At 44.8% G+C, this 25,649-nt stretch overlaps 2 protein-coding genes across 2 annotated transcripts in view; both read left to right on the forward strand.

The window, feature by feature from the left end:
- The first annotated feature begins 23 nt into the window (after positions 1–23).
- Positions 24–8,741, forward strand: DYDC2 (DPY30 domain containing 2). The gene is given in 4 exon segments (XM_086680137.1): positions 24–72; positions 4,015–4,171; positions 4,527–4,649; positions 8,227–8,741. Coding segments are annotated over 3 exon segments (528 nt in total). The 5' UTR covers positions 24–72; positions 4,015–4,024; the 3' UTR covers positions 8,485–8,741.
- Positions 8,742–9,734: 993 nt separating this feature from the next.
- The window catches only part of PRXL2A (peroxiredoxin like 2A), a 47,316-nt gene continuing 31,401 nt past the window's right edge, over positions 9,735–25,649 (forward strand). Inside the window, exon 1 of the mRNA XM_086680135.1 lies at positions 9,735–9,750. The gene's annotated coding sequence lies outside the window, so the exon portion shown is untranslated. The remainder of the gene's footprint in view (positions 9,751–25,649) is intronic.

A 25,649-nucleotide genomic window follows, 5' to 3' on the forward strand; every position in this document is an offset into this window, starting at 1 on the left:
GCGCGCGGCGCGCGGGGCGCGGGGCGCGGGGCGCGCGGCGCGCGCGGCAGTGAGCGGGGGCTCCCAGGTTGGGTGAGTCCGGGCGCCAGCGGGCTGGTGGGCGGGGGAGCGAGCTCGCGGCGGAGAGGAGCGTGCGCGAGACTGGGGCGCAGAAGGCGCGTGCGGGGTGTGGCGGGGGCGCCACGCAGAGGGGGGAGCGCCGCCGTAGGTGAGCCGAGACTTTGCAACCTGGAGGCTGGGAGGAGGGGGAGGCCGAGAGGAGGAGTGGAGCGGCGGACAGGCCCGCGCTCCCTGGGAGAGACCTGTCCCCCAAGGGCGGGAAACCCCTAGAGCCCCCAGCCAGAGGAGACAATCGCGGTATTTCGACGGCCCCGATGTTTTCACAGCTTCGCACCTTTGCGAGTGCCGGTGACCTCTGCTTGGTTCCTATCAGAACCAGCTCAGGCGCTCCCACCTCCGGGAAGCCTTCCGACCTACGCCATTGCGGAGCCATTGCAGTCTTCCCAGGCCTAGTGGTTTGGGCACAGCGCTCTGCTAGCGTCTCCCAGGTTCTGTTTTAATTTATGTTGGGCAGTGCTGGGCAGGGGAAGCCTCACCAAACGTTGGTTGAGGCAGTAAGTACCAGACTGGGCACTGACAGATGGACGGGAGCTTGGGCTCTTGCCTGAGCTAGCACGTGCCAGGGCCCTCACTGATTAAGTCAAGAAATATTTCCTGAGCACCTACTGTGTGCTTAGCACTGGGAAGAGTGTCAACAAAGACCATCTCTATGCCGACTGAGTTGCAAGGCCGTGAGCAAGGAGGCGCAGTGTAAGCAGACCCTCAGAGGAGCTCTGGGGAAAAGAGCCCCCGCCCCCTTGGTAAGTGTGCCCTGAGTTTGTGGACAGAGGGCTGCGAAAGGCTTCCCTTTGGCCTCTCCCTCCCGAGGCCTCACACGGTGGTTCTGTTTTTCTGGCTCTACTGCCTTTGCAGCAAGGCCTTGTAACTGTCAGGTCTCCTATTTCATTGAGACCATTGTTGAAAAGGTGCAGTGTCCAGCAGATGCTCACTCCAGAAAGGGTTTGCCCCTCCTTTCCTGCGGACAGACTGGTCCCGGAATGCAGAGTTGGTGATTCTGGCAGCTCTCCAGTGGTGAAAGCCAAGTAGGGCTGTAACAGAATCACCTGGGGATTTTGCTAAAATGCAGACTCTGAATATGGAGGTAGGGGGTGGGACCTGAGAATCTGCGTTTCGACAAGCCTCCAGGTGACGCAGTCCTGCAGATCACGGACCGAACTTTGAGTAAAAGGGGTGTGGAAGACAGCTTATCCAGGTGCATTGGTTCAGGTGGGCCGCACATTAACAGAAGTAGAATACCTCGTACCCCCACCCCCACCTTCCACTGTTATCCCAAACTTAGTAGCTTTAAACACACATTTATTCTCTTAGAGTTTTTGAAGCCAGAATCCAACATGAGTCTTAAGAGGGCTAAAACCCACACGTCCGCAGGGCTGGCTCCTTCTGCAGCCCCAGGGGAGAATCCGTTTCCTTGCCTTTTCCAGCTTCACAGGCTACCCACACTCCTTGGCTCCTGAGTGACGTCACAGTTTTGCCCTCAACTTCTGCCATCACACCTTGTTCCCTGTCTGACCTTAGCGTGTTCCTGTTATAAAGACCCTTGGGATTACAGTGTGCCTATTTGGATAATCCAGTATCGTCTTCCCAAATCAAAATCTTTAACTTCATCACACCCGCAAAGCCCCTTTTGCCACAGAAGGGAACCTCTTCCATAGGTTCTGGTATTAGGACTTAGACACTTTGGGGAGCCATTATTCAGACCTACTACACTGTGTAGTTCCTAAGAAAAAGCGCATTTTCTTACTCATATCTCAATGGCCAAAACCGGGAAATTTAACCTTGATACACTTCTATTATGCAACGACCATATTCCTATCTAGTTTCCCCAACAACATAATTCAAAAGAATTATGAAATTCTTTTTTTTTTTTTTTTTTTTGGTTCAGATTCAATCCAGAATCCTGTGTTCGGTGCAGTTGTTAGGTCTGTGTAGGCCTCTTTGCTCTGGAATGGTTCCTCTTTTCTTTGTCTTTCAAGATCTTGACATTTATAAGAGTAAAGGCCAGTTGCAAGGCTGTCTCTCAACTTGGCTTTGTTTGTTATTTCCTCAATTAGATTTGAGGTTTGCATTTTGGGCAGGTTCCACAGAAATGTATTTTATCCCACTAAGAAGTGCATCACATCAGGAGACACATGATGTCACTTTATCCCTTTACTAGTGATGTTTACTTAGATCGCTTGATTAAAGTTGTATTGGGCAGGTCCCGTCACTATAAAGTTCTTGTATTTCCTTTTGGAATACAAATTGTGAGGAGAAACTTTGAGACTATATGAATATTCTGTTTATCAAATATTCACTGAGTTTTAGCACTCACTGATGTTTGGCTTGATGAAGTTATACTGTGATGGGTACAAAATGTTGATTTTTTTTAACGTTTATTCATTTTTGAGAGACAGAGTGCAAGTGGAGGAGGGGCAGAGAGAGAGGGAGACACAGAATCCGAAGCAGGCTCCAGGCTCTGAGCTGTCAACACAGAACCCGACTCAGGGTTCTACCCCACAAACCATGAGATCATGACCTGAGGCGAAGTCGGACGCTTAACCGACCGAGTCACCCAGGTGCCCCCAAAATGTTGATTTTTAAATACTCCATTATTCCTTCTATGTTTATTAGTTGACATTCTACTTTTAGAACTTGCCCTATCTCAGGGCACCTGGGCGGCTCAGTTGGTTAAGCATCCAACTTTGGCTCAGGTCATGTCTCGTGGTTCACGAGTTGAAGCCCTATATCGGGCTCTGTGCTGCCAGCTCAGAGCCTGGAGCCTGCTTCGGATTCTGTGTCTCCCTCTCTCTGCCCCTCCCCTGCTCGTACTCTGTCTCTCTCTCTCTCAAAAATAAATAAAACATTAAAAAAATAAGATAAAAATATTATTCACTTTATTATTTGCTCTTTGGGACATAAGATATGTAAACTTCAGAAATACAGAGTTGGTCCGAAATAGGCCAGGTGTCAGTCTATCTACTTTTATGTTATAGTCTTCCACTGTAATAGCTACTATTTATTAAACACTTCCTGTGTGCCAAGCTAAGTGCTTTACATGTATTTATTATCTCTTTTAATCCCCACAATTATGAGGCACATACGTTTATTATTCTGTTCTACAGATGAGAAAATTGAGGCTCAGAGAGACCGGGTGAATTGTTGAAGATCACACAGCTAATAAATAGCGGCACCAGGACCGGAACTTGGTCTGTCTGTTCCCGAAGCCTGTGTTCAGACTGCTACACTACACTGCCATCCCTAACTTATGATCTGACTCAGCCTACACGGCCCCCAGCTCTTGAAATCTGACTAATAGCAAATACCGGGGCGTTAACTCAAGCTCATGCAGTTTCTTGCTTGAGCACTAGACAGCAGAATATTGTGTTAAGTGCTGGCAGGGCCCTGACTATGGGTAGCTGTGGCACCTGCCATTTTCCCTTCCTCTCCTCCCCAGGGCTTCTCAGTGGTCCCTTATGAAATAAATAAGTCTGTCTTATCTATGTCACAGATGACTGTAGCTTCCAAGCTCACAATAGCACAGCTTTCTGGGTCCTTAGAGCCGCTCTTGGGACCTCCTGCCTGCTCAGTTATTTCCTCCCTACTCAAGGGTAGAGACGTGGGGGTAAATGGAGACCTTAGCCTCCCCTAATCACCAATAAAGCAAGCTCCTCTCGGGCCTGATGACCCCCAGGATCTATTATTATCTGACTTAAGACAGCTGGAGAGCTTTTAAAAAAGTCCACTTGAATATAAGGACGATAGGCAAATATGTATTTATTGGCTCTTTTGGGAGGGGTGGCGTCCCAAAGAATCTCAGAGTTATCCAGAAATGAATCCGAATTGATTAGAACGTGTCTATCTTTAAAATCAGATCAAATTCACAAAGTAGCGTGACTCTGCTTTGATGTTTCCCAGGCCCACAAGGATGGAAACGGACTACCTGAAGAGGTGCTTTGGAACCTGCCTGGGCCAGGCACTGGCAGAGGTGGCGAAGGTTCGGCCCAGTGACCCCATAGAGTACCTGGCTCACTGGCTTTATCATTACAGGAATACCTCTAGAGCAAAAGAAGAGGTGTGTGTGTGCACTGAGTCGTCTTGGGGACGGCTTCTCAGCTTCCTCACAGAAATTTGAAATCCAAAGCAGGATTCCAGAGCTAGCCCAAAAGGTTTCTTGGTTTATTCAACCTGGGAGATCGCTTGGGCCCAGATATTCTTGAAGTCTGGGGCGTCTGGGGGCTGAAGAAGGAATCCAACTCAGAGGGGTTGTGGAATTGGTAGATTTGGAGGTACCAGCAGGCAAAAGCTAGTTACAGGAGCAAGTTTCAGAGGCCTACAGGACCCGAGTCTGTGGTCTATCCCAGCGAGGGCAGGCCTATTCGTACAGGCTTCCCAGGGACTGACCTGATTCAGCTCTCGAATCACCCCAGGATAGCCAAGAGAAGATCCGGCTGAAGGAAGAATACGATAATAGCCTCAAAGAAACCGAGATGACAGAAATGCTGAAGCAAGAAGAGTGTCAGATTCAACAGAAGTATGATACGTGTCACCAGGTAGGGAGAAGGAGCTCAGCAGTGGGGGTGTATGCATCCCAGTGATGGATATCTGGAAATCTGTAAGTCCTCTAGGCCCCAGTGCAAAGTGCATCACGGCTCCTGTAAGCCTACCTTTCCCTCCTTATTCATATGTTTATGTATAAACCTGTCTTATTGGCAATCCTTGTCAACGAAAAAAGAAAATGTTTTTTTTTTTTTTTTTTTAATTTTTTTTTTCAACGTTTATTTATTTTTGGGACAGAGAGAGACAGAGCATGAACGGGGGAGGGGCAGAGAGAGAGGGAGACACAGAATCGGAAACAGGCTCCAGGCTCCGAGCCATCAGCCCAGAGCGTGACGCAGGGCTCGAACTCACGGACCGCGAGATCGTGACCTGGCTGAAGTCGGACGCTTAACCGACTGCGCCACCCAGGCGCCCCGAAAAAAGAAAATGTTTAAAGGCAATTCCATTTTAGATTTCAGGAAATACCTTAGATGTTACTGGTTTTAAAAAATCAGATTTAAAAACAAATCTCTCACTTAGAACAAATATGTTTCCTTACAAGATCCTTTGAACCCTTTTCAAGTGTTATTCAGCATTCCAGAAACCAAATATGGTTATCAGTATATACTTCAAGTACACTATTGTATTCATTATATACTATTTACTTAAGTATTTTATTTGCTCTGAACTACCTATTTATGTATCAAACCACAGATGCCTTCTCTGTGATGCTTTAATACTGGTCATAAATTGTTACCTTCTTGTAGCTGGAAACAGCTGTATGTTCATTAGTCTGCCAAGCTTATCTTTTATCTCCCGAGATTTTTGCCATAATCTTCTGAAAAACATCTTGTGCCTATTTTGCGCTTTCTTCAAAGTGCGTGATAGCTGAATAGGAAATTGACTTACTGGGCTTGATATCTGACGTCTTTCCACCTCTCACCGTATCCTGTGTGTTAAAATCTTTAGTGCAGTTTTGTGCAATCCACTAGCTTTTGCTGCTTTCCAAAGCCACCTTTGATGAAGAGACATGAAACTATTTAGCTTACGTACACTTAGGCTAATACGCTCAGCTCTCCTCATCATTAATAGGTTTATTTTTTTAAGTCTGGATGTTTTAAAGGTAAATCAAGTCAAAAGAAAGGTAGGTTCATACTCCTGTTTGTCAATAGTCCAAAGGAACTCTCACTCAGGAACATTTCATTCTTTTTCTTTTTCTTTTTTTACCTTTTTAAAGCTTATCTATTTATTTTGACAGAGAACAGAGCACACGAGTGGGGTAGGAGCAGAGAAAGACAGAGGGAGAGAATCCCCAAGCAGGCTTTGCGTGCAGTCAGCACAGAGCCCCATATGGGGCTCGAACTCACAAACTGCGAGATCATGATCTGAGCCCAAGTCAAGAGCCGACACTTGACTGAGTGAGCCACCCAGATGCCCCGGGGAACATTTCATTCTTTGAGCAGTTGCTGGGAGATGGTAGTAGGGAGGTTGTGAAGCCGAAGCTGTCATCCCCTTACCGCCCCCCTCATCCTTTTCTAACATCACGCTTCCCTGTTAATAGAAGTATGAATATATAAGGCAGGGAACGACTTCCAAAACTCCACCCTGGTTTTAGGATGCCTTTATTAAAGAAAACTTTGCTCACATGAATATTTTGAATCATCCCATTGTGTTGCGTGCAGGAGCTATGACACCCTGTCGCAATATTCCTTTGCAAGATTTAGAAGAGTAAAAGGTATGCTGTTCTTTTGCCAAGTGTGAGACAAAGGCGATTGTGAGGAAAGATGGGCGGGGGAGCCAGCATGATGCCAGGACTAAGTGCCAGGTTTTCAGTTTCAAGGAAGAATGCGTGTGCAAATCGTGATCATGGAAAGTGATGCCCTTTGTTAGAAGGAAGTAGAGAGACCCAACGATGATCAGGAAACAACGCTTCCCTTGAAGAGCCACATCATCCACAAGCAAGTTGCTCTCAGAGTATGAATTGAAGGAGCTGGGTAGAGAGGGCAAAGAAGTGAAGATACCTCAAATAGGATGAAATTCTAAGTTCTTGTTTCTCACCGGCTCAAGGCAAATGGCAGACTATTCCTGGCTACTGGTCATTTTCAGATTTTGAGTCACTAGTACTCTGAAATCTGGTCTCAAATAGGCCCAGGAGGAGTGGAATAAGATTTCAGCGGGCCTGCCGATGGGCTTTTGTGCACGTACTCAAAGCTTTGCTAAACTTACCTTACTATCTTACAACCATGATCGCTTGCATATACCTTAGAAAGCCTTTGAGTGCCCCAGATTGAATATTCCCGGTCCAGTCGATGCGTCAAAAAGAGGAGTACAGGGGCGCCTGGGTGGCGCAGTCGGTTAAGCGTCCGACTTCGGCCAGGTCACGATCTCGCGGTCTGTGAGTTCGAGCCCCGCGTCGGGCTCTGGGCTGATGGCTCAGAGCCTGGAGCCTGTTTCCGATTCTGTGTCTCCCTCTCTCTCTGCCCCTCCCCCGTTCGTGCTCTGTCTCTCTCTGTCCCAAAAATAAATAAACGTTGAAAAAAAAAAAAAAAAGAGGAGTACAGACAGCACTGCGTGTGGTAGAGATCTTAGCCAATTATAGCCATCAAGAAGAGGTGGCAAGAGAAGGTAGTATTTGAGTCAGGCCTAAAGGAAAGCTAGCGAAAGTTGCCCTTGTATTTCTCTTTATTAAGCTGAGGTAGTTTTAAGTAACTAAACCATAATTCTGTTTCTATGTTGGAAAACAATCCCTTTGTATATAGAGATGTGGCCATACAAATGTTTTATAATTACATTTTTATGGAATCAATACATCGATTTGCAGGGCGCCTGGGTGGCTCAGTCGGTTGAGCCTGATTCTTGATTTCGGCTCAGGTCATGATCTCAGGGTTTGCGGGATGGAGCCCGGTGTTGGGCTGTGAGCTGCTTGGAATCCTTTTTCCCTCTCTCTCTGCCCCTCCCCTGCTCGTGCCTCTCTCTCTCTCAAAATAAATAAACATTAAAAAAAAAAATTCTTTTTCTCCCTCCCTCTGCTCCTCTCCCCACCCCATGTTTTCTGTCTTTAAAGACAAAAAACAAAAAAACATAGATTTGCTGTGTAGACGCATAGCACTTTGAAGTTGGAAGGGTCTTTTCGATCTCATGGGACTGCAGTCACATAGATGCCAGACGGTTTGATACTGTGTCATAGGTCACTGAGACTGAATTTATTTTTTCAATCTTGACAATATTTGTGATAAGTGTTTTAAGCCCTTTGTCATTTTAAGGTCTCTTTCTATTACATACTTTTTCCCTAGATTATGATATGTATGTCTAGTAATTATTATTTATGTGCTGAACATTGTAGATGATACTTAGTAGGGAGCCTAGATTATGTAGTTTTCCTTTAAATGGTGTTCAGTTTTGTTCTGGCAGGCAGTAAAATTATTGGTGAATCATCCCGATCCTATCTGATTTGTTTTATACTTTGTGAGAGCAGCTCTGTTTAATTTTGTTATTAGTCTTGGGCGTGAAAATGGCAGTGTTGTGTTCTTGGCATATTGAGTGTGTTTTAATCTCTGCTAATGAACTCTTTTCCTTTTTTGTTTTGTTTAGCCACTGGTATCTGTAGCTAGCTCCACAATGAAGACTGTATTCATACAAGAGAACACAAAACCCGTTGAGAAGGATGGCTTGAGGCAAGAATCTTTGCCAGGTACTTCCAATATGGTTCCCGGGATGCCTCAATAGATTCCTTCTTGAGAGACATCTGGCCAGGCTGACTGCAGTGTTGAAACTCCACAAGAAATAAATTCCTAGGCTTTTCGGCATAAAATTGCTCCCAGAATGCATCCTGGCTCCAAATCTCCTTAAGTTATCAAAAGGTGGCTGATTCTCAGGATGCTTCTCTCAAAGCTACAAGCTCAGAAAGGGGCCAGCTAGGGCTCTGACTGAAGATGGTAACTATGTGAATTAAACCAAAATTTGAGGGACTGTGGAGGGGGGTGTCTGCAGGGACTCTCCAGCCAAAGTTCTGTTCTGATAGCCATGAAAACCCCTTAATCATGTAAACATTTCAACTACTGATAGGATAAAATAAACTCATGAGGATTTCAAATAAGTAACCAAAAGACTTTTTTCTCTTGATTTATCTTTTTTTTTTTAGATTAGACAGTAAAAACATCCATTTCATGTGTTCGTGTCTTGACTTAAAATTTTTTTTAATATTTATTTTATTTTTGAGAGAAAGAGAGTACGAGCAGGGTAGGGGCAGAGAGAGAGGGAGACACAGAATCCAAAGCAGGCTCCAGGCTCTGAGCTGTCAGCACAGAGCCGGATGCGGGGCGTGAACCGAGCCGTGAGATCATGACCTGAGCCAAAGTTGGACACTTAACCAACTGCGCCATGCAGGAGCCCCGTGTCTTGACTTTAGATGAATTTTGCAGTCAGGTCCCCGAGTGTTTACACGTGTCCTGGAGCATACCCATGTCACTGACAACAGGTATTTTAAAACAGCTCCAATGACAGTAGAGCTCGGTGTGCCCACTTCCACGATGAGGCTTTTGGGGAAGAAGAGGACAAGCTTCCCACGCTCGCTTGAAAATGGCTTGAGATAACAAGGGGAGACTGGCTTGGGGTTTATAGTGTAGTTAGGGGTGGACCCATGTAGGGGTTCCGCCCTCGGGGAGAGGCTTGCGTGGCTTGAAACTCCCGCTGTGCCAAAGTTGGGAGCACCTGAGTTTATCAGTTTGCCCAGATGTGGGGCACAGTGGGGAAGGGGAAGAGTTGAAACCTAAAAGCTGTCGGCAGTCAGACGCCAAAAAGTGGAGTCAGACTTTATCACAGAGGGCAGACCTGGGAAACTTGGGAGTGGCCTTGACCCACTCAGTCTTTGAGTAAAGCAGGTGGTGAGGTTATTACTTCAAATTTGCACCTGGTGGGTAGACATGCAGCCACACTTTCCAGAGTAGCTGGGAAAAAGCCAGAGGATCCAAAAACCCACACACAGAAGCAGAGAGAGCTTTGTAGAGGACGCAGTGCAATCCTCGGTGGATGGGATGGTATCTGCAGCTCCCCAGTGGGAAGGTGAAGTCCTCTGCCTGGGAGTGGTTGTCCCTTGGACATCACAACCCATGTGAGGTGAGTTGTAACTTTTGTCTGCTTTAAGGGATTCCATACTTTTGCCTTTGACCGTTATTTAGCCCCAGTACGTGATCACGTTACTCATCCATGAAAGTGTAATCAATCCCTACTAATCTTTTTTTGCACTGTTTCCAAGTTTGGCTTTTTTTGTTGTTGTTATTTTGTTACCAGAAAGTTGTTACAATGAACTTCCCTGTACACATATCTTAGAACATCTCTGCTGATAGATTTATAGATTGCTGAACTGAAAGATATTTGGGGGCGCCTGGGTGGCTCTGTCGGTTAAGCGTCCAACTTTGGCTCAGGTCATGATCTCACGGTTAGTGAATTCGAGCCCCTCATCGGGCTTCATGCTGACAGAGCCTGGAGCCTGCTTCAGATTCTGTCTCCCTCTCTCTCTCTGCCCCTCCCCCACTTGCGTGCTCTCTCTCTCTCTCTCTCTCTCTCTCTCTCTCTCTCTCAAAAATAAATAAATAAACCTAAAAAAATCAATGATGGGGCGCCTGGGTGGCGCAGTCGGTTAAGCGTCCGACTTCAGCCAGGTCACGATCTCGCGGTCCGTGAGTTCGAGCCCCGCGTCGGGCTCTGGGCTGATGGCTCAGAGCCTGGAGCCTGTTTCCGATTCTGTGTCTCCCTCTCTCTCTGCCCCTCGCCCGTTCATGCTCTGTCTCTCTCTGTCCCAAAAATAAACGTTGAAAAAAAAAAATCAATGATGCACCACCTCACGTTTGTCAGGATACCTAGAGTTAAAAAATAGTGACAACACTGAATACTAGTGAGGATGAGGAAAACCCAACTCACTCATACTTTGCTCCTGGAAATGTAACGTGGTACAATTACTCTGGAAGACAGTGTAGCAATCTCTAATAGAACTCAACATGCAGTTGCTACATAAGCCAGGATTTGTACTCTTGGACACTTGTCCCAGAGGAACAAAAACTTACATTCATAGAGAAACCTGTATGTGAATGTTTATAAAAGCTTTATTCACAGTAGACAAAACCTGGAAATAACCCAGATGTTTTTCAGTGGGTCAACCGTTAAACTGTAGTCCATCTGTATCTCAGAATACTACTCAGCAATAAAAAGGAATGAACTGGGGCGCCTGGGTGGCTCAGTCGGTTCAGTGTCCGGCTTCGGCTCAAGTCATGATCTCAAGGTTCGTGGGCTGAAGCCCCGCGTCGGGTTCTGTGCTGACAGCTCAGAGCCCGGAGCCTGCTTCGGATTCTGTGCCTCCCTCTCTCTCTGCCCCAACCCACTCTCATTCTGTCTCTGTCTCTCTCAAAAATAAACCTTAAAAAAAAAAAAAAAAAATTAAAAAGGAGCGAACTAGTGATACCCAAACAACTTGGATGAATCTGAAGAGAAATCATGCCGAGCACAAAAGCTTGTAGGAAATTATGTCTAATCCCAAAAGGTAGCAGACTCTATGGTTCATTTATAAATAACCCCACAAAGGTGGAGGCTAGATTAGCAGTTGCCATGGCTTGGGGCAGGGGTTTGGGAGGGATGATGTCGTTATAAAAAACAAGAGGGGGTTTTGTGCTGATGGAGCTGTTTTGTATTTTGATTGCGGTAGTAGATCCGCAAACCTGCACATCTGAAAAAAAATCGGTTGGAATTAAACGCACCTACAGGCAAGTACAAGTCAACGGGAGAAATCTTCATTTTTTTTTTTTTTTTTTTTTTTAAATTTTTTTTTTCAACGTTTATTTATTTTGGGGACAGAGAGAGACAGAGCATGAACGGGGGAGGGGCAGAGAGAGAGGGAGACACAGAATCGGAAACAGGCTCCAGGCTCTGAGCCATCAGCCCAGAGCCTGACGCGGGGCTCGAACTCACGGACCGCGAGATCGTGACCTGGCTGAAGTCGGACGCTTAACCGACTGCGCCACCCAGGCGCCCCGCGAGAAATCTTGAATCTGATTGGTTGGTTGTATCAGTGTCAATATCATGGCTCAACAGTTTTGCAAGATGTTACTATTTGGGGAAACTAGGTAAAGAATCCATGGATCTCTATATTATTTCATACAACTGCATGCACATCTGTAAGTATCTCAAAATAAACCGTTTAATTTTTTAATAGTTGATACACTTCTCACCTACGCTCCATTTTCAAACATCCTAAATTATCCCAATAATGTACTTTGGTTTTTATTTATTTTAAAAAGAAAACGTTATCTTTTATGTTGAATTGCAATCAGTTTTGCCTAATTGCCACCTAGAAAGCTAGACGAACGTACACTCCCATTTCAAAGTGGCCATTTCTTGGGGCACCTGGGTACTTGGTCGGTTAAGGGGCTGACTTTGTTTGGCTCAGGTCATGCATGATCTCGCAGGTCATGAGTTCGAGGCCCGCGTCGGACTCTGTGCTGGCAGCTCGGAGCCTGGAGCCTGCTTCAGGTTCTGTGTCCCCCTCTCTGCCCCTCCACTACTCATGCTCTGTCTGTCTTTCTTTCCCAAAAATAAATAAACATTAAAAAAAAATTTTTTCAAAGTGGCCATTTCTTCATACTCTTGCCACACTCACTGAGCTGGTTTAGTTTTATTTTCTGTCCATCTGATATGTGAAAAACAGTAGAGTTCTGTATAGATATTCCGGATACTGACCCCTAATCAGCTATGTGTTTTGCAAATACACACCATTATTATCCCCATTTTACCAACAAAGAAACGGAAGCACAGAGACAGGTAGCCTGCCTGAGTCCATGTGGCTAGAAGTGGGAGAGCCAGTGTTCAAACCCCCCAATGGTTTGGTTCCAGAGTGAGGGCCCGACCTCACTCATCAACACCGCCCTCAGAAGAGTAGCCTCAGAGCGGCCCCTCAGTGGCTCAGTCGGTTAAGTGTCTAACTCTTGATCTTGGCTCAGGTCATGATCTCATGGTTCACAGGTTTGAGTCCTGTGTCGGGCTCTGTGCTGACAACATGGATCCTCTTTGGGATTCTCTCTCTCTCTTTCTCTGCTGCTTCCTCACTATCTCTCTGTCTCAAAAATAAATAAACATGGCATTAAAAAAAAAAAAAAGCAGGGGCGCCTGGGTGGCGCAGTCGGTTAAGCGTCCGACTTCAGCCAGGTCACGATCTCGCGGTCCGTGAGTTCGAGCCCCGCGTCGGGCTCTGGGCTGATGGCTCAGAGCCTGGAGCCTGTTTCAGTTTCTGTGTCTCCCTCTCTCTCTGCCCCTCCCCCGTTCATGCTCTGTCTCTCTCTGTCCCAAAAATAAATAAACGTTGAAAAAAAAAATAATTAAAAAAAAAAAAAAGCAGCCTTGGAAATCAACTGGTTAAGGGAACGGGCTTGCAACCTGACTTATCCCTCTCCCAACAGAGATGGCCCTAGTCCACAGCCCAGGACAAAGTCAAGACGGGTGACCAGAGTCTCACAGGTTTTACCAAAAGCTTGTTTTGCCCAGGGACTGAGTGGCAAAATAAAATGGCCAAGTCCCTTCCCTCTCCCCAGGGCAGTGCCTGGAGGTCACTGCCAATGCTTGTGCTGCCTCTTTCTGATGGACACATTCTCTAGAGGAAGCTCGATGCCTTCACTGGGTGTATGGTCTTTCTCACCTCTCTCACTAAGGTGACATTATGTATCCCACCTCTGACCAAGCTGGCTTTGCTTTTAGGGCGCAACTGAAGACTAACCTGAAGAGAGGCAGCTGTGCCTTCCTTGCCTCCTAGTTCTTGTGGTTGGCACCTCTCTTCACCTGTCCTGTCGCCCTCTTTGAGCAGCTATGGCCGGCAGCAGCAGTAATTCAGGCAGAAGAGGCGTTCAATGACCACAGTAAGCCCAGTGCACGGAGAGATGGTGGCAGAAATGACAGTAGGTGAAAGACATGGAGATTGGGAGAAGGGCACGTGCAAAGGCACAGGGGCAAGAGTGAGTACTCACTAGAGCGTCAGCAGGGTGTGTGTGGAGGAACTGCCAGAGGGGCTCAGGGTGCAGGAAAAGGGCTGGATTTGAGAGATGCTGGGGAGGAGGTATCCTCAGTGAGTGGGAAGAAGTCTAGAATGGACCCAGCTTTTATTTGCTTAGGGAGAAATTAAGAAATTAAGGGGCTGAGTAAATTTGCTCCAAAAGAACGCTTGATTAAAAAAAAATTTTTTATGTTTATTTATTTTTGAGATATGGGGGGGGAGGGCACACAAGTGGGGGAAGGGCAGAGAGAGAGAGACAGAGGATCCGAAGTGGGCTCTGTGCTGACAACAGCGAGCCTGACACGGGGCTCGAACTCTCGAACCGCGAGATCATGACCTGAGCCCAAGTCAGTTGCTTAACTGACTAAACCACCCAAGCACCCCGTAATGTTTGATTTTGAAGTGACTTTGAAATCAGAACCATTCCCAGGGAGCCTGGGTGGCTCAGTTGGTTAAGCATCCGACTTCGGCTCAGGTCATGATCTTAGGGTTTATGGGTTTGAGCCCCGTGTTGGGCTCTGTGCCTGGACCCTGCTTTGGATTCTGTGTCCCTCTCTCTCTGCTCCTCCCCCACTCACACTCTGTCTCTCTCTTTCAAAAATAAATAAACATTAAAACAAAAATTTTAAATCAGAACCATTTTCAAAGAGTAAATGTTTAGGATGGAGTACTTCTTCCCCCAAAGGATACATATTCAGTCAGACTTTCTATACTTGCTTTTTTTTTTTTTTTAAGTTTAAGTTTTTATTTTAATTCTAGTGTAGCTCACATACAGTGTGATAGTGATTCAACAATTCCATACATCACCCTGTGCTCACCATCACAAGTGCCCTCCTTAATCCTCACCTATTTAACCCAAACCTCTGCCCGCCTCCCCTCTGGTAACCATCAGTTTGTTCTCTATAGTTAAGAGTCTGTTTCTTGGTTTCCCTCTCTCTCTCTCTCTCTCTCTCTCTCTCTCTCTCTCTCTTTCTCTCCTATATTTTCCCTTTGCTCATCTGTTTTGTTTCTTAAATTCCATATATGAGGAGATGAATGGATAAAGAAGATGGGGTATAGATATATGCAATGGAATATTATTCAGCTATAAAAAAAAGAATGAGATCTGGCCACTTGCAACATGGATGGAGCCAGAAGAAAATGTTAAGCAAAAATAGAGAAAGACAAATGCCATATGATCTCACTCAGACTTTCTATACTTTCTAAAGGGAATATGTGAATTTCCACTTACCCCTTAAGTTTATTCCTTCACCTGTGTTTAAAGAAAGAAACATACTTTAAAAAGCATTATCTTGGTTCTCAAGAATACTATCTGACTTATGCTGGATATTTAATATGTGCCAGGCCCTATGCTAAGGGCTTGATTACATTATCTCATTCAATGCTCTCAGCAACCCCCTCCCTGAGTTGGGCACTTTAATAATCTCCATGTTATGGCTGAGGAAACAACTAAGGCTCAGAGATTAGTGGTTGACTCAAGGTCAGACAGCCAGGAGGTGGCATTCGGGTCTGTCTATCAGGAGCTCACACACTTGACTGCCAGGCTGTGCTGCCTCACACCTATTGATAAAGGAAGTTTAATCCCCTGTCCGTGGACATTTTGCTCCAAGTCAATTACAGTCTTTTTCTTACCTCGTAGATGAAATGAAACCTTCAAAAAGCTTTCAAATGATCATTGCTATCCAGAAGCATTTAAGCTCACTCATGTATATTTTATTGTCTTGATTATCACCCAAAATTAACCAACGCTCTAAGCATTTGCAATCCCAAACAGGATACTTCAAAAATCCAGGTTAGATCCTTTAAAGCCACTTATAACCATGAAAGTGATAAGGTCCATAAGTTAAAACTTTTCCCAATGATAGAGTAACATCTTCCAGTGAAAACATTCTTTTGAGTAACTCGTACTTAGTGATATCATTCTTATATTTTTCCATAGATTGTAAATATTTTTCAAAAGGTGGAATAATATCCTATGGGGGAAATAAACACCCCTCTTCTCTCTTTGGAAAGAGAATGAGAAGAATGACTTTTGGAGAACAAACACAAAAGCTATGATGTCACAACTAGATATGGTTGGAACATGAAAATGAAAATATAAGTATTAATATAAGTTAATATAAGTTTTAACTAACAATGTAGCTAGAAGAAGATGCTTGTCAACAAAGAAACACTGGTGAGTGATTTTCATAATAGGATTAAAATTTATGATTTGTATGAAGACAGTTTAATACTTGAGCCAACAGCTCCTCAGGGATAGCTTACAGCTGAGTCATATGAGTAGAGGGAAAGTCCTCCAGGTCTTTCTGCTTTCATGTTTGAGTTCTGTTTGTCAAGAAGAAACCTCTGAGGCCTTTCAGCAAAAGGCAAGTCCGAATGTCACCGAAAGAAGAGAATCTCAGTTAGTGTTCCCAGAAAGTAGACCTTTGGATGCCATGGTCAAAAGTCATGCTGGCACCAGATGGGGTTTCTTGAGTCTTCTCTAGAATCATGGTCAAAAGATACCCCCTTCCAAAGAAATGGTTAGAAAAGAAAACAATTCTTTGGTTGTCATTGTCCAAAAAGGCAACTTTCAGGAATAAAACAGGATCCAAAATATCATTGTCCGGAAATACCACACTTGCAGATAAGTTTAGGCAAAGTGAATTGGAACAATCAAAGAGCGTACAGTTCAGAGATAAGGGTTGTTGGCACAAAATTTGCTCCATAAGGGGCACCAGAAAAGAAAAATCCACATATAATGCCAAGAAGGGAGAAATTGATGACAAATCATGGCCCCTAATGGTAAAACCCATGGCTATTTTCAGCCAGACCACAATCGCTCCCCACCCCTCTCTGAAAAAGTGACAGCTGGGGACATATTCCAGAACCATAATGGGCCAGAATAAAATATCTTCAGATCATTTGAAACTACATGGATGCAAATAGCTGAGAAGAGACTTTGCAAGAATTATCACCAGGGGAGATAAATTCTACAGATGAGCCTGACCAAGGGAAAAAACTTCATGAATAATGACCAAAAGAAAGCAACTTTATGAGAAAAGTTAGCCAGGGAAAAATTCCTCAATATTCATCACTGTCACAACCAGTGCATAAAATCAGTGTTTATGAGACTCCTCAAAAATCAGTTGCTGGATAAAGAGATTCCATGAATAAAATTAGCCACCAAATAAGTAGCCCAGGAGGGACCCTTGGAGGCCTGAGATCCTTGGATAAAGATATTCAAGACAAGCCTCTTCAAAAAGGAGTGTTTAGGTGGGGGGAGGCACCTGGCTGACTCAGTGGGTACAGCATGTGACTCTTGATCTCGGGTAATGAGTTCAGGCCCCATATTGGATGTGGAGCCTACTTAAAATAAAAAAGTAGAGTGTGTGTGTGTGTGTGTGTGTGTGTGTGTGGTTCATATTTTTTAAAAAAGAGATGATTGAGGGCACCTGGGTGGCTCAGTTGGCTGAGTGTCTGACTTCAGCTCAGGTCACGATCTCATGGTTCGTGGATTCGAGCCCCGCATCGGGCTTGCTGCTGTCAGCACAGAGCCCACTTTGAGTCCTCTCTCCCCCTGTCTCTCTTCCCCTCCCCTACTCACACTCTGTCTCAAAAATAAATAAAAACATTTTTAAAAATTAAAAAAATTTAAAGAGAGATGATTGGGGCACATCCTTCAAGTGACATCAGTGGACATCTCATCAGAGGGCAAATGTGATTGAGACCCAGTTCCTCAAGCAGCTTCTTCAGGGAGGCAATCATGTAGAAAAGACCGTGACAAAGACATGATCTCTTACAAGTCTATTCAGGAGCAGCTGAATCCAATTAATAGAAATCCAGAAAGAAATCCACTTCCCTCCCCCAAATTCTGGTCTGGAAGAAGCATTCCCAGTGTCCCATTCAGGACGTAATTACAGAGAAAATGGCATAGGATTGTCCAGAAAAGAAGATATTCAGAAAGTTCATACAGAAAAATAACACCCAACGATCAGGATGTTTAGAACAAAACCTCAAAAGAGGCTTGCTTGAAAGATGGTTTGTTGAATCACTGAGAAATGATAAAACTAAGCAAATTTGGACATCAGGAGGAATTAAACCAATGTATAAGGGCAAAGTGTCTTGGGATTACTCTTCAGGAGTAACAGGTTTACAGGTTCTGTAGCACAATATCCTGACATGAATTCAGACACATTACTATTCATCTCTATATCCCTTTGGAACAAAATATCAAAAGAATTATCATTGTCATGGGTCAAACTACTAAATAAAAAATCCTAAATAAAGAACAAGTTCTTCAGCAAATGTCACCACAGATATTAGTAGATAAGTCTGGTCAAATAATGCATCTGGAGATTAAAAGTTTCAAGTATAAGATTAGTCAGGATAAAAATCTTTCAAGTAATTCTTTAGAAGAGGAACAAGTAATGAATATTTTGAGCCAGGACAATTCTCCCCAGCATATGCTGTCAGAAAATCTATGGAGAGGCTCCAACTCAGCGAAGTTCCCTGGAAAACATTAACCAAAGGAAAAAAATCTTTAGAGAAAGATAGCCAGGATCAAATGTCTTAGGAATAGGGAATAGTTTGAAGTAAGTCTGAGCTGCACTGAGCTCACAATGCTGTCTGCCTGAAACCCTTCAGGAGAAAGTGCTCAGCAAATTGCCTCTCCTACGAAAATTCCATGACGGGTGCTTTGTGGCTCAGTCAGCTCGGCATCCAACTCTTGATTTTGGCTCAGGTCATGATCTTGTGGTTTGTGAGTTTGAGCCCCACATCAGGCTCTTCGCTAACAGTGCAGAGCCTGCTTGGGATACTCTCTCTCTCTCTCTCTGCTTCTCTCTCTCTGCCCCTCCCTGTCTCTCTCAAAATAAATAAATAAACATAAAAAAAAAAGTTCCATGATCTCAATTAATCTTTTTTCAGGAAAATCAGGTAACCAAGGTAAAGGAAGTCCAGACCACATATTCCCACAGATGTCATCTTGAAGTGCAAACTCTGTAGAGTGTTACCCAAGCTAAAGCTGTAGAGGGAGCTCTTCCTTCAGTTTTCTGTGACCCTTTTCTAGAGAGCCATGAAGGCATGAAGAACTTTCGCCACTTCAAGGTTAATCCGCTTACCTTTAGTACTTCAAAAATAGTCTTTTTGAAAGTTCTCACAAGATCTACAACAGCCAAATTATGGAAACAGTCCAAGGGTCCAGCGACTGGTGAATGGATAAAGAAAATGTGGTGTATACCCACAGTGGAACATTACTCAGCCATAAAGAAAGAATGAAATCTTGCTGTTTGCTAGGACATGGATGGAGCTAGGGAGTAGAGTGCTATGCGAAATAAGTCAGTCAGAGAAAGACAAATACCATATGATTTCACTCATATGTGGAGTTTAAGAAACCACACAAATGGGCAAAGAGGGAAAAAAGAGGCAAACCAAGAAACACCCTCACCTATGGAAAACAAACTGATGGTTACCAGAGGAGAGGTGGGGGGGGGGGTGGGTGAAAGAGGTGATGGGGATTAAGGAGGACACTGGTCATGATGAGTGCAGGGTGTTGCACGGCCGTGTTGAATCACTATATTGTACATCCAAAACGAATATCATACTATATGTTAACTAACTGGAATTTAAATAAAAACATTTAAAAAAAGGTTTTCACAAGAGACAACTCCAGATTAAGATCAACCAAGACGATACCTCTCAGCCAACAAAAATGAAAGTCAGCGTCAAAGAACAAGGTCAATCAGGAGGCAGTACTGAAAGAATGATTCACAAAGACTTCCCTCTAAAAAGGGATGAAGTTCCCAAAATGCTTCTGCCTTCAGAAACAAGTCGGGAGCTGAGAGGGGATGTTACCAAATTGCCTCTCAGGAGAGGTGGGTGTTGGAGGTAACAGACATCAGCGAGAAGAGGTAGAAAAATCCAGCCACACTTCACCAGGAGGTTCCATCACGAGAGCTACGTTCCCTGGAGGCTGTTCATGAAAACTGGACTGCTCGTCATATCCCCCCCACTCTGATTCAAATTCCTTCTCAAAAGCGGTTATTTTATAGGCAACCATCACTTTTCCACTGTGGTTAAGTGATACTCCTTAGACATGAAGAATGATGGTGAAATCATCTAAGAAACTGTTTCTCCCTAGATTATCAACAAAAAAATGTAACAAAATATCAAGGCTAAAGGTGCATCAAATACTTCAGAAACTCCAGGAGAAAAAGTAAATGACTGGGCACCTGGGTAGCTCAGTAGGTTAAGCTTCCAACTTTGGCTCAGCTCATGATCTCATGGTTTGTGGGTTCAAGCCCCATGTCGGGCCCTGTGCTGACAGCTCAGAGCCTGGAGCCTGCTTCAGATTCCCTGTGTGTGTCTCTCTCTGCCCCTCCCCAGCTCATGCTCTCTCTCTCTCTGTCTCTCAAAATTAAATAAAAGTTAAAAAAAAATTTTTTTAAGGAAAAAGTAATAACTATATGGGTACCTAATAAGGAAATGAGCTGCGTATAGTCCCTTATCTCAATGAAGATTGGAAACAACAACAGCAAATAGAGAATTGGTAATGAGATCGGTCCATTTCTACTTGATTTTCTCCTCAAGGAATTTTTTTTTTTAATGGAAAGAAGCATAACATAATGATCAAGGGTCAGAATTTTGGGTTCAGCAAGACTTGGGTATAAATCAAAGCCCTGGCATGCATTTACTAGCTACATGGCCATGAACAAGTTACTTAATCTCTCTGTGCCCCAGATGCCTGACTCCCCTGGAATTAGGATGCTTGTAAGCTTTCCCATGTAAAGTCCTTTTGGGGTTTCCATGAGGCAACATACATAAGTGCTCAATAAACAGTACCTATGGGCCACGTTTCTCCAGCTCAATATGGCCTCTAAAAACTACTAATTAAAAGTGATTACCCATATTTTAGTGGTCTCGCTTATTCCACTGATCAGTTCAGACCCTTCCCTAGATTATTTTTGTCATCCCTAGTGATATGTCACGTCAGCACACGTACGATGCCATGTAGTATCTCTCCTGCTCAGTGAATTTGCTCCCTCTGCTCTCTAAAGAATGGTTTGAAGGAACCTGCCACCAACCATTCCTCCCTTCCACCTCCACAGCCACCTCCAAGGGCTGAAACTTCACCAGAATCCCAAGGCAGAGCTCTGAGCCTTTGGGGAGTTCTGGTAGCAGTAGAGAAAAGAACTTCTTGCCACTTTATGCCTCCGGCAGTCCCTCTGCTCCTACAAAGGAAGTGAGGCATGAGAAAGAGCTTGTTAACTTATCAAGATGTGTAAAGATGTAGTTACAAAGTTGTACAGCAAAATGTGTTTATAATAATGAAAAACCTAAAGCAATGAGAATGCCCACCAATAGGGGGAATGAGGTAGCATGGTTAAATGCTCATATGGGGTGTGTGTGTGTGTGTGTGTGTGTGTGTGTGTGTGTGAGCATGAGAGAGACAGAGATGGGGTGGGGGGAGAGAAAGATGTGGGGTTTGAAAAGATGCTATAAAAGGATCGTGTTCTTCTACCTTATTCCAAACTCATGAAATAAGGCTCAGAATCTACAAAACTACAAATAAAGCTTCTCTCTCTTTTAGTATTTCTTGCTCCTGTCTGATTAGTGTCCTTCTAGTACCCAAGTGAAGGGAAAAAGGAGGAAAAGACAGACTAGACGTTGCCAGGCACAAGTTTGACTGCCCATCTCCACCACCAGGGGGCAGTATCAGAGGATGGGGACGGGACCGAGGTGCAGGGGAGGGGCTCCAGGTTTAGGGAACTTTTCCAAGCCCTGCCTGTCCACCTTTCCCCTCTAAGGGTTTTGTTTTAGGTAACTGGCAGAACGCGGTATTGTGTCCCAGGTTCCACTATGCTTAGCATGCAACTTTTTCGTAAAACAAAGATAGGAACATTTCCTGAATAACTTCACAGAACAAAAGAGAACACATAGAAACATAGACTGACAATTTTAAGAGAGGATCACAAAAAGAGGGCTTTGATTTGGTGTTTAATATCTTGTGTATTTCAAATAGGTAGATAGAAAGAACAAGTCGCATTACCGAATTCATCACGAAAACATTCCGCTATGACTCTAATTCAGCCATTAAAAGCAATCATGTAGAAACATATGTCATGACATAGCAAATGTATTATCTCAGGGCACATGTTTATGTGTCTGTGCAGGGAGAACTATATAGAAAGACGCTCATTTGAGCGATAGGATCGCTGCTGAATTTTTATGTTTTGAGTACTTTTCTGTATCACTTAAACTTCTTTATGAATGTTTTATAAAATTAAAAAGAAATAAGGCAATATTTCCACTGGGAAAATAAAATTTATTTTTTTTAAAAAGTAAAATTTATCCGTATGAATCTAAGCAGTTCAATTTCTTTACTTTTAGAGGTCTGAAATATACATCATTTTTGTTGAATGTTTTTATTTTACTTTTGAGAGAGAGTGAGTGTGTGTGAGAGAGAGACAGAGACAGAGAGAGAGTGAGAGAGAGAGCAGGGGGAGGCCAGAGATTTAGAGAATCCCAAACAGGCTCCAAGCTCTGAGCTGTCAGCACAGGACCCGATGTGGGGCTTGAACTCACAAGCTGCAAGATCATGACCTGAGCGGAAGTCGGACACTTAACTGACTGAGCCACCCAGGCATCCCTGAAACATGCATTTATAACCTTAGCCTTCTCCGTGACTGTTTGATGGGATGCTCCATTCTCCAGTCTTTGTGTTGCCGCAGGATTCTTCTGCACCAACCTCCAGAATGGGACGGTAATTTTCCTGGCTACTTTCTCTACCAGTCCTTTCTCTGGGTGGAGAACTGACCTCTCTGGTTATTGAGATTTTCATGTGCCTGCTCGTTGTGGTGTCACATCTCTCTCCTGGGGAGACTGAATCTATCCAATGTCACACTGTTTGGTGTCCTCCCCCGTGGTCTTGTGAACCTGTCGGTACGTGTCAGAGGCTCAGCAGGCCTTCCTCCTCTCTGTTTCAGCTTCTCAACCTGCAACTTTGGGGAACGCCCGTCTCCATGGACGGAGATTACCCCATTCTTCGGTTTAGCTGGTTACCTATTCCTCTGAACGTAATCAGGAGTGAACCATTACTCCACTGAAATACAGGGAGGACCCCCTGAAACTGTTCTCTTGTCATAACGCTGCCCTTCAGATTTGAATTATTATAACGGCCTTTGCAATGGCCATTATCCATTGCCCATGGCTACTGTTATGGTCACTAATGTAACCACCATTAACTAAAGCTTCTCTTTCCTACGAGTCATAGTCCCTTCAGAGGTCTCATTGTCAAGAAGTCAGTCTCTGGTTATTCGACCTGCGAACATCCACCTCTGGCTTCCACTGGCCCCAGTGACACTGAAACGAGTTAATTCACATATAGCACACAGAGTAGTGTGCCTGGCGCATAAGAACTCCTGCATAATATATCAGCTGCTGTTGCCCTTACTGTTGTTGTTGTTATGCTAAACTCAGGTAATTTTAGACCTGTAGTTGTGGGGCGCCTGGGTGGTTGAGCTTCTGACATTGGCTCAGGTCATGATCTCAGGGTTCCGTGAGAGTTCTCAGGTCATGATCTCAGGGTTCTCAGAGTTCTCACCCTCGGGCTCACTGCTGTCCGCACGGAGCCCGCTTCAGATGCACTGTCTCTCTCTCTCTCCCTCTCTCTCTGCCCCTCCCCTGCTGATATGAGCTTTCTCTAAAAAATTAATAAACATTACAAAAATAAAATCTAAAGACAAATCATAAATAAATAAATAAATAATAAATGAATAAACCCGTAGTTGTGATATTACTGTCGCTGCCACGCCCTCACCATTGTCCCCTTTGTGCTGACAAAAGCCCCAGCCTGTGTTTCCTCGCACAGCCATGTGGTGTCAGAAGCACTTCACAAACTTTCGTCTGAAAGGTCTTTCAGCGGGGATTCTGATCTGGCCCACGTGTCTGCTTATACAAAGAACCAGGCCTAGATGAACAGATCTTTGATGGATTGCAGACCGGGTTCCTTTTTGTATTTATTTCCATGGAGGTTTCTTTACCACTTAATTTTGTGTAAAATGTCCCTGCTTTAGCCTCTGTATTTCTCATTAAGAAATTATTAAGTAGGTGCCCCTGGGTGTCTCAGTAGGTTAAGTGTCTGACTTCTGCTCAGGTCACGATCTCACGGTTCGTGGGTTCGAGCCCCGCGTGGGGCTCTGTGCTGACAGCTCAGAGCCTGGAACCTGCTTCGGATTCTGTGTCTCCCTTTTCCTCTGCCCTCCCCCACTTGTGGCCTGTCTCTCTCTCAAAAATAAATAAACTCTAAAAAAATAAAAAAATAAATTATAAGTAGAGGGGCACCTGGGCGGCTCAGTCAGTTAAGTGTCCGACTTCAGCTCAGGTCATGGTCTCTCAGTTCATGAGTTTGAGCCCCGCATTGGGCTCTGTGCTGACAGCTCAGAGCCTGGAGTCTGTTTCAGTTCTGTGTCTCCCTCTCTCTCTGCTCCTCCCCTGCTCACGCTTTCTCTCTCTCTCTCTTAAGAATAAATAAACGTTAACAAAATGTTTTTAAGAAATTATGAGTAGACCTTACTATAGAAGGGGCAACTTGTAAATAAGAGTGGCTATATATTGAACACCTCCCAGGTGCAGGCACTGTCCTAGGAGGGAAAGCCCTTGCTCTCCTGGAGTTTACAGAGTAAACTGAGGCCAACCATGAAGATGAAGCTGGAGAAGGCACCGAAGCCACTGTGCAGATCGTCTTGTACAGGGCAGTAGCTTATGAAATTAGCAGCCCCAGCCTGGATCTGGACCCATGGCAGCCCCCACACAGGCAGACCACGTCAAGATGCTAGGCCAGGTCGTCTGGCAGAGGCCAGTTGTCCTCAGGCTGCATGGCTGGTTTCAGGCATGAGATGGAAATTTTGCAAAAGCCATGATGTGTCTGCGAGTGTGTTTAATTTGGCCATCCGTGCATCTATCCATGAATTCCAGAGGAATTATAACCCTATCTCTATGTTTTCCTTGCACTATGACCTTAACCAGATCACTTAACCTCTCTAAGATGATAGTAATGCTTGGGGCACCTGGGTGGCTCAGTTGGTTAAGATCTGACCTTGGCTCAGGTCACAATCTCACGGTTCACGAGTTCAAGCCCCATGCCGGGCTCTGTGCTGACAGCTCAGAGCCTGGAGCCTGCTTCAGATTCTCTGTCTGTCTCTTTCTGCCTCTCCCCTGCTCATGCTCTGTCTCTCTCTCTCTCTCTCTCAAAAATAAATAAACATGTTAAAAAAAAAAACCCTTTTAAAATAAAGAGGATAGTAATGCCTTCTTTTGTTTTTCCTGAAGTTTATTTATTTTGAGAAAGAGAGAGTAAGCATGCAAGTGGGGGGGGGGGGGAGGGGGGCAGGGAGGACAGAGGGAGAGAGATCCCAAGCAGGCTCTGAGCTATCAGCGCAAGCCCCCCACCAGGGGACCAATCTGGAAACCGTTGAGACAAAGACCTGAGCCAAAAATCAAGAGTCGAACTCTTAACTGACTGAGCCCCCCAGGCACCCCCGTAAAGCTTTCTTGACAGAGCCGAGGTGAGGATTCCTGAGACGGTGTATGTAAAATGCAGCAGCTGGCCAGACAGGTCATGAGTGTATGGCGATTGGTAGTTACTGTCGCCACTGTGGTAACAGATAACACAAAACCATCCAATACCAGGCACGAGTCCATACCATGCTTGGCTCTGCACACATAGAGAAATTGGTCCAACATAATCCTTGTCTCCAGGGAACTTCTAATCCAGTCACGGAGCAAATCATACAGCAAATAATAATTACTCAAAGCTGATTGGAAACACGTATCAGGAGAGGAACCGCCAGTCTCGAGAGAATCCAAAGCAAGAGAAGTTGAAGTTGCCCAGGAGGTAGGAAAGGGAAATTAACCGAGACTTTTGGATGTAAACACAGGCAGGGGATGGAGGGGCAGAGGTCAGGCCCATGTACCCAAGGTGGTGCAGAGGGAAACCAAGCCC

The sequence above is a fragment of the Puma concolor genome, chromosome D2, assembly GCF_028749965.1.
Source record: "Puma concolor isolate L17-30 chromosome D2, mPumCon1.1.hap2, whole genome shotgun sequence".
Lineage (NCBI taxonomy): Eukaryota > Metazoa > Chordata > Mammalia > Carnivora > Felidae > Puma > Puma concolor.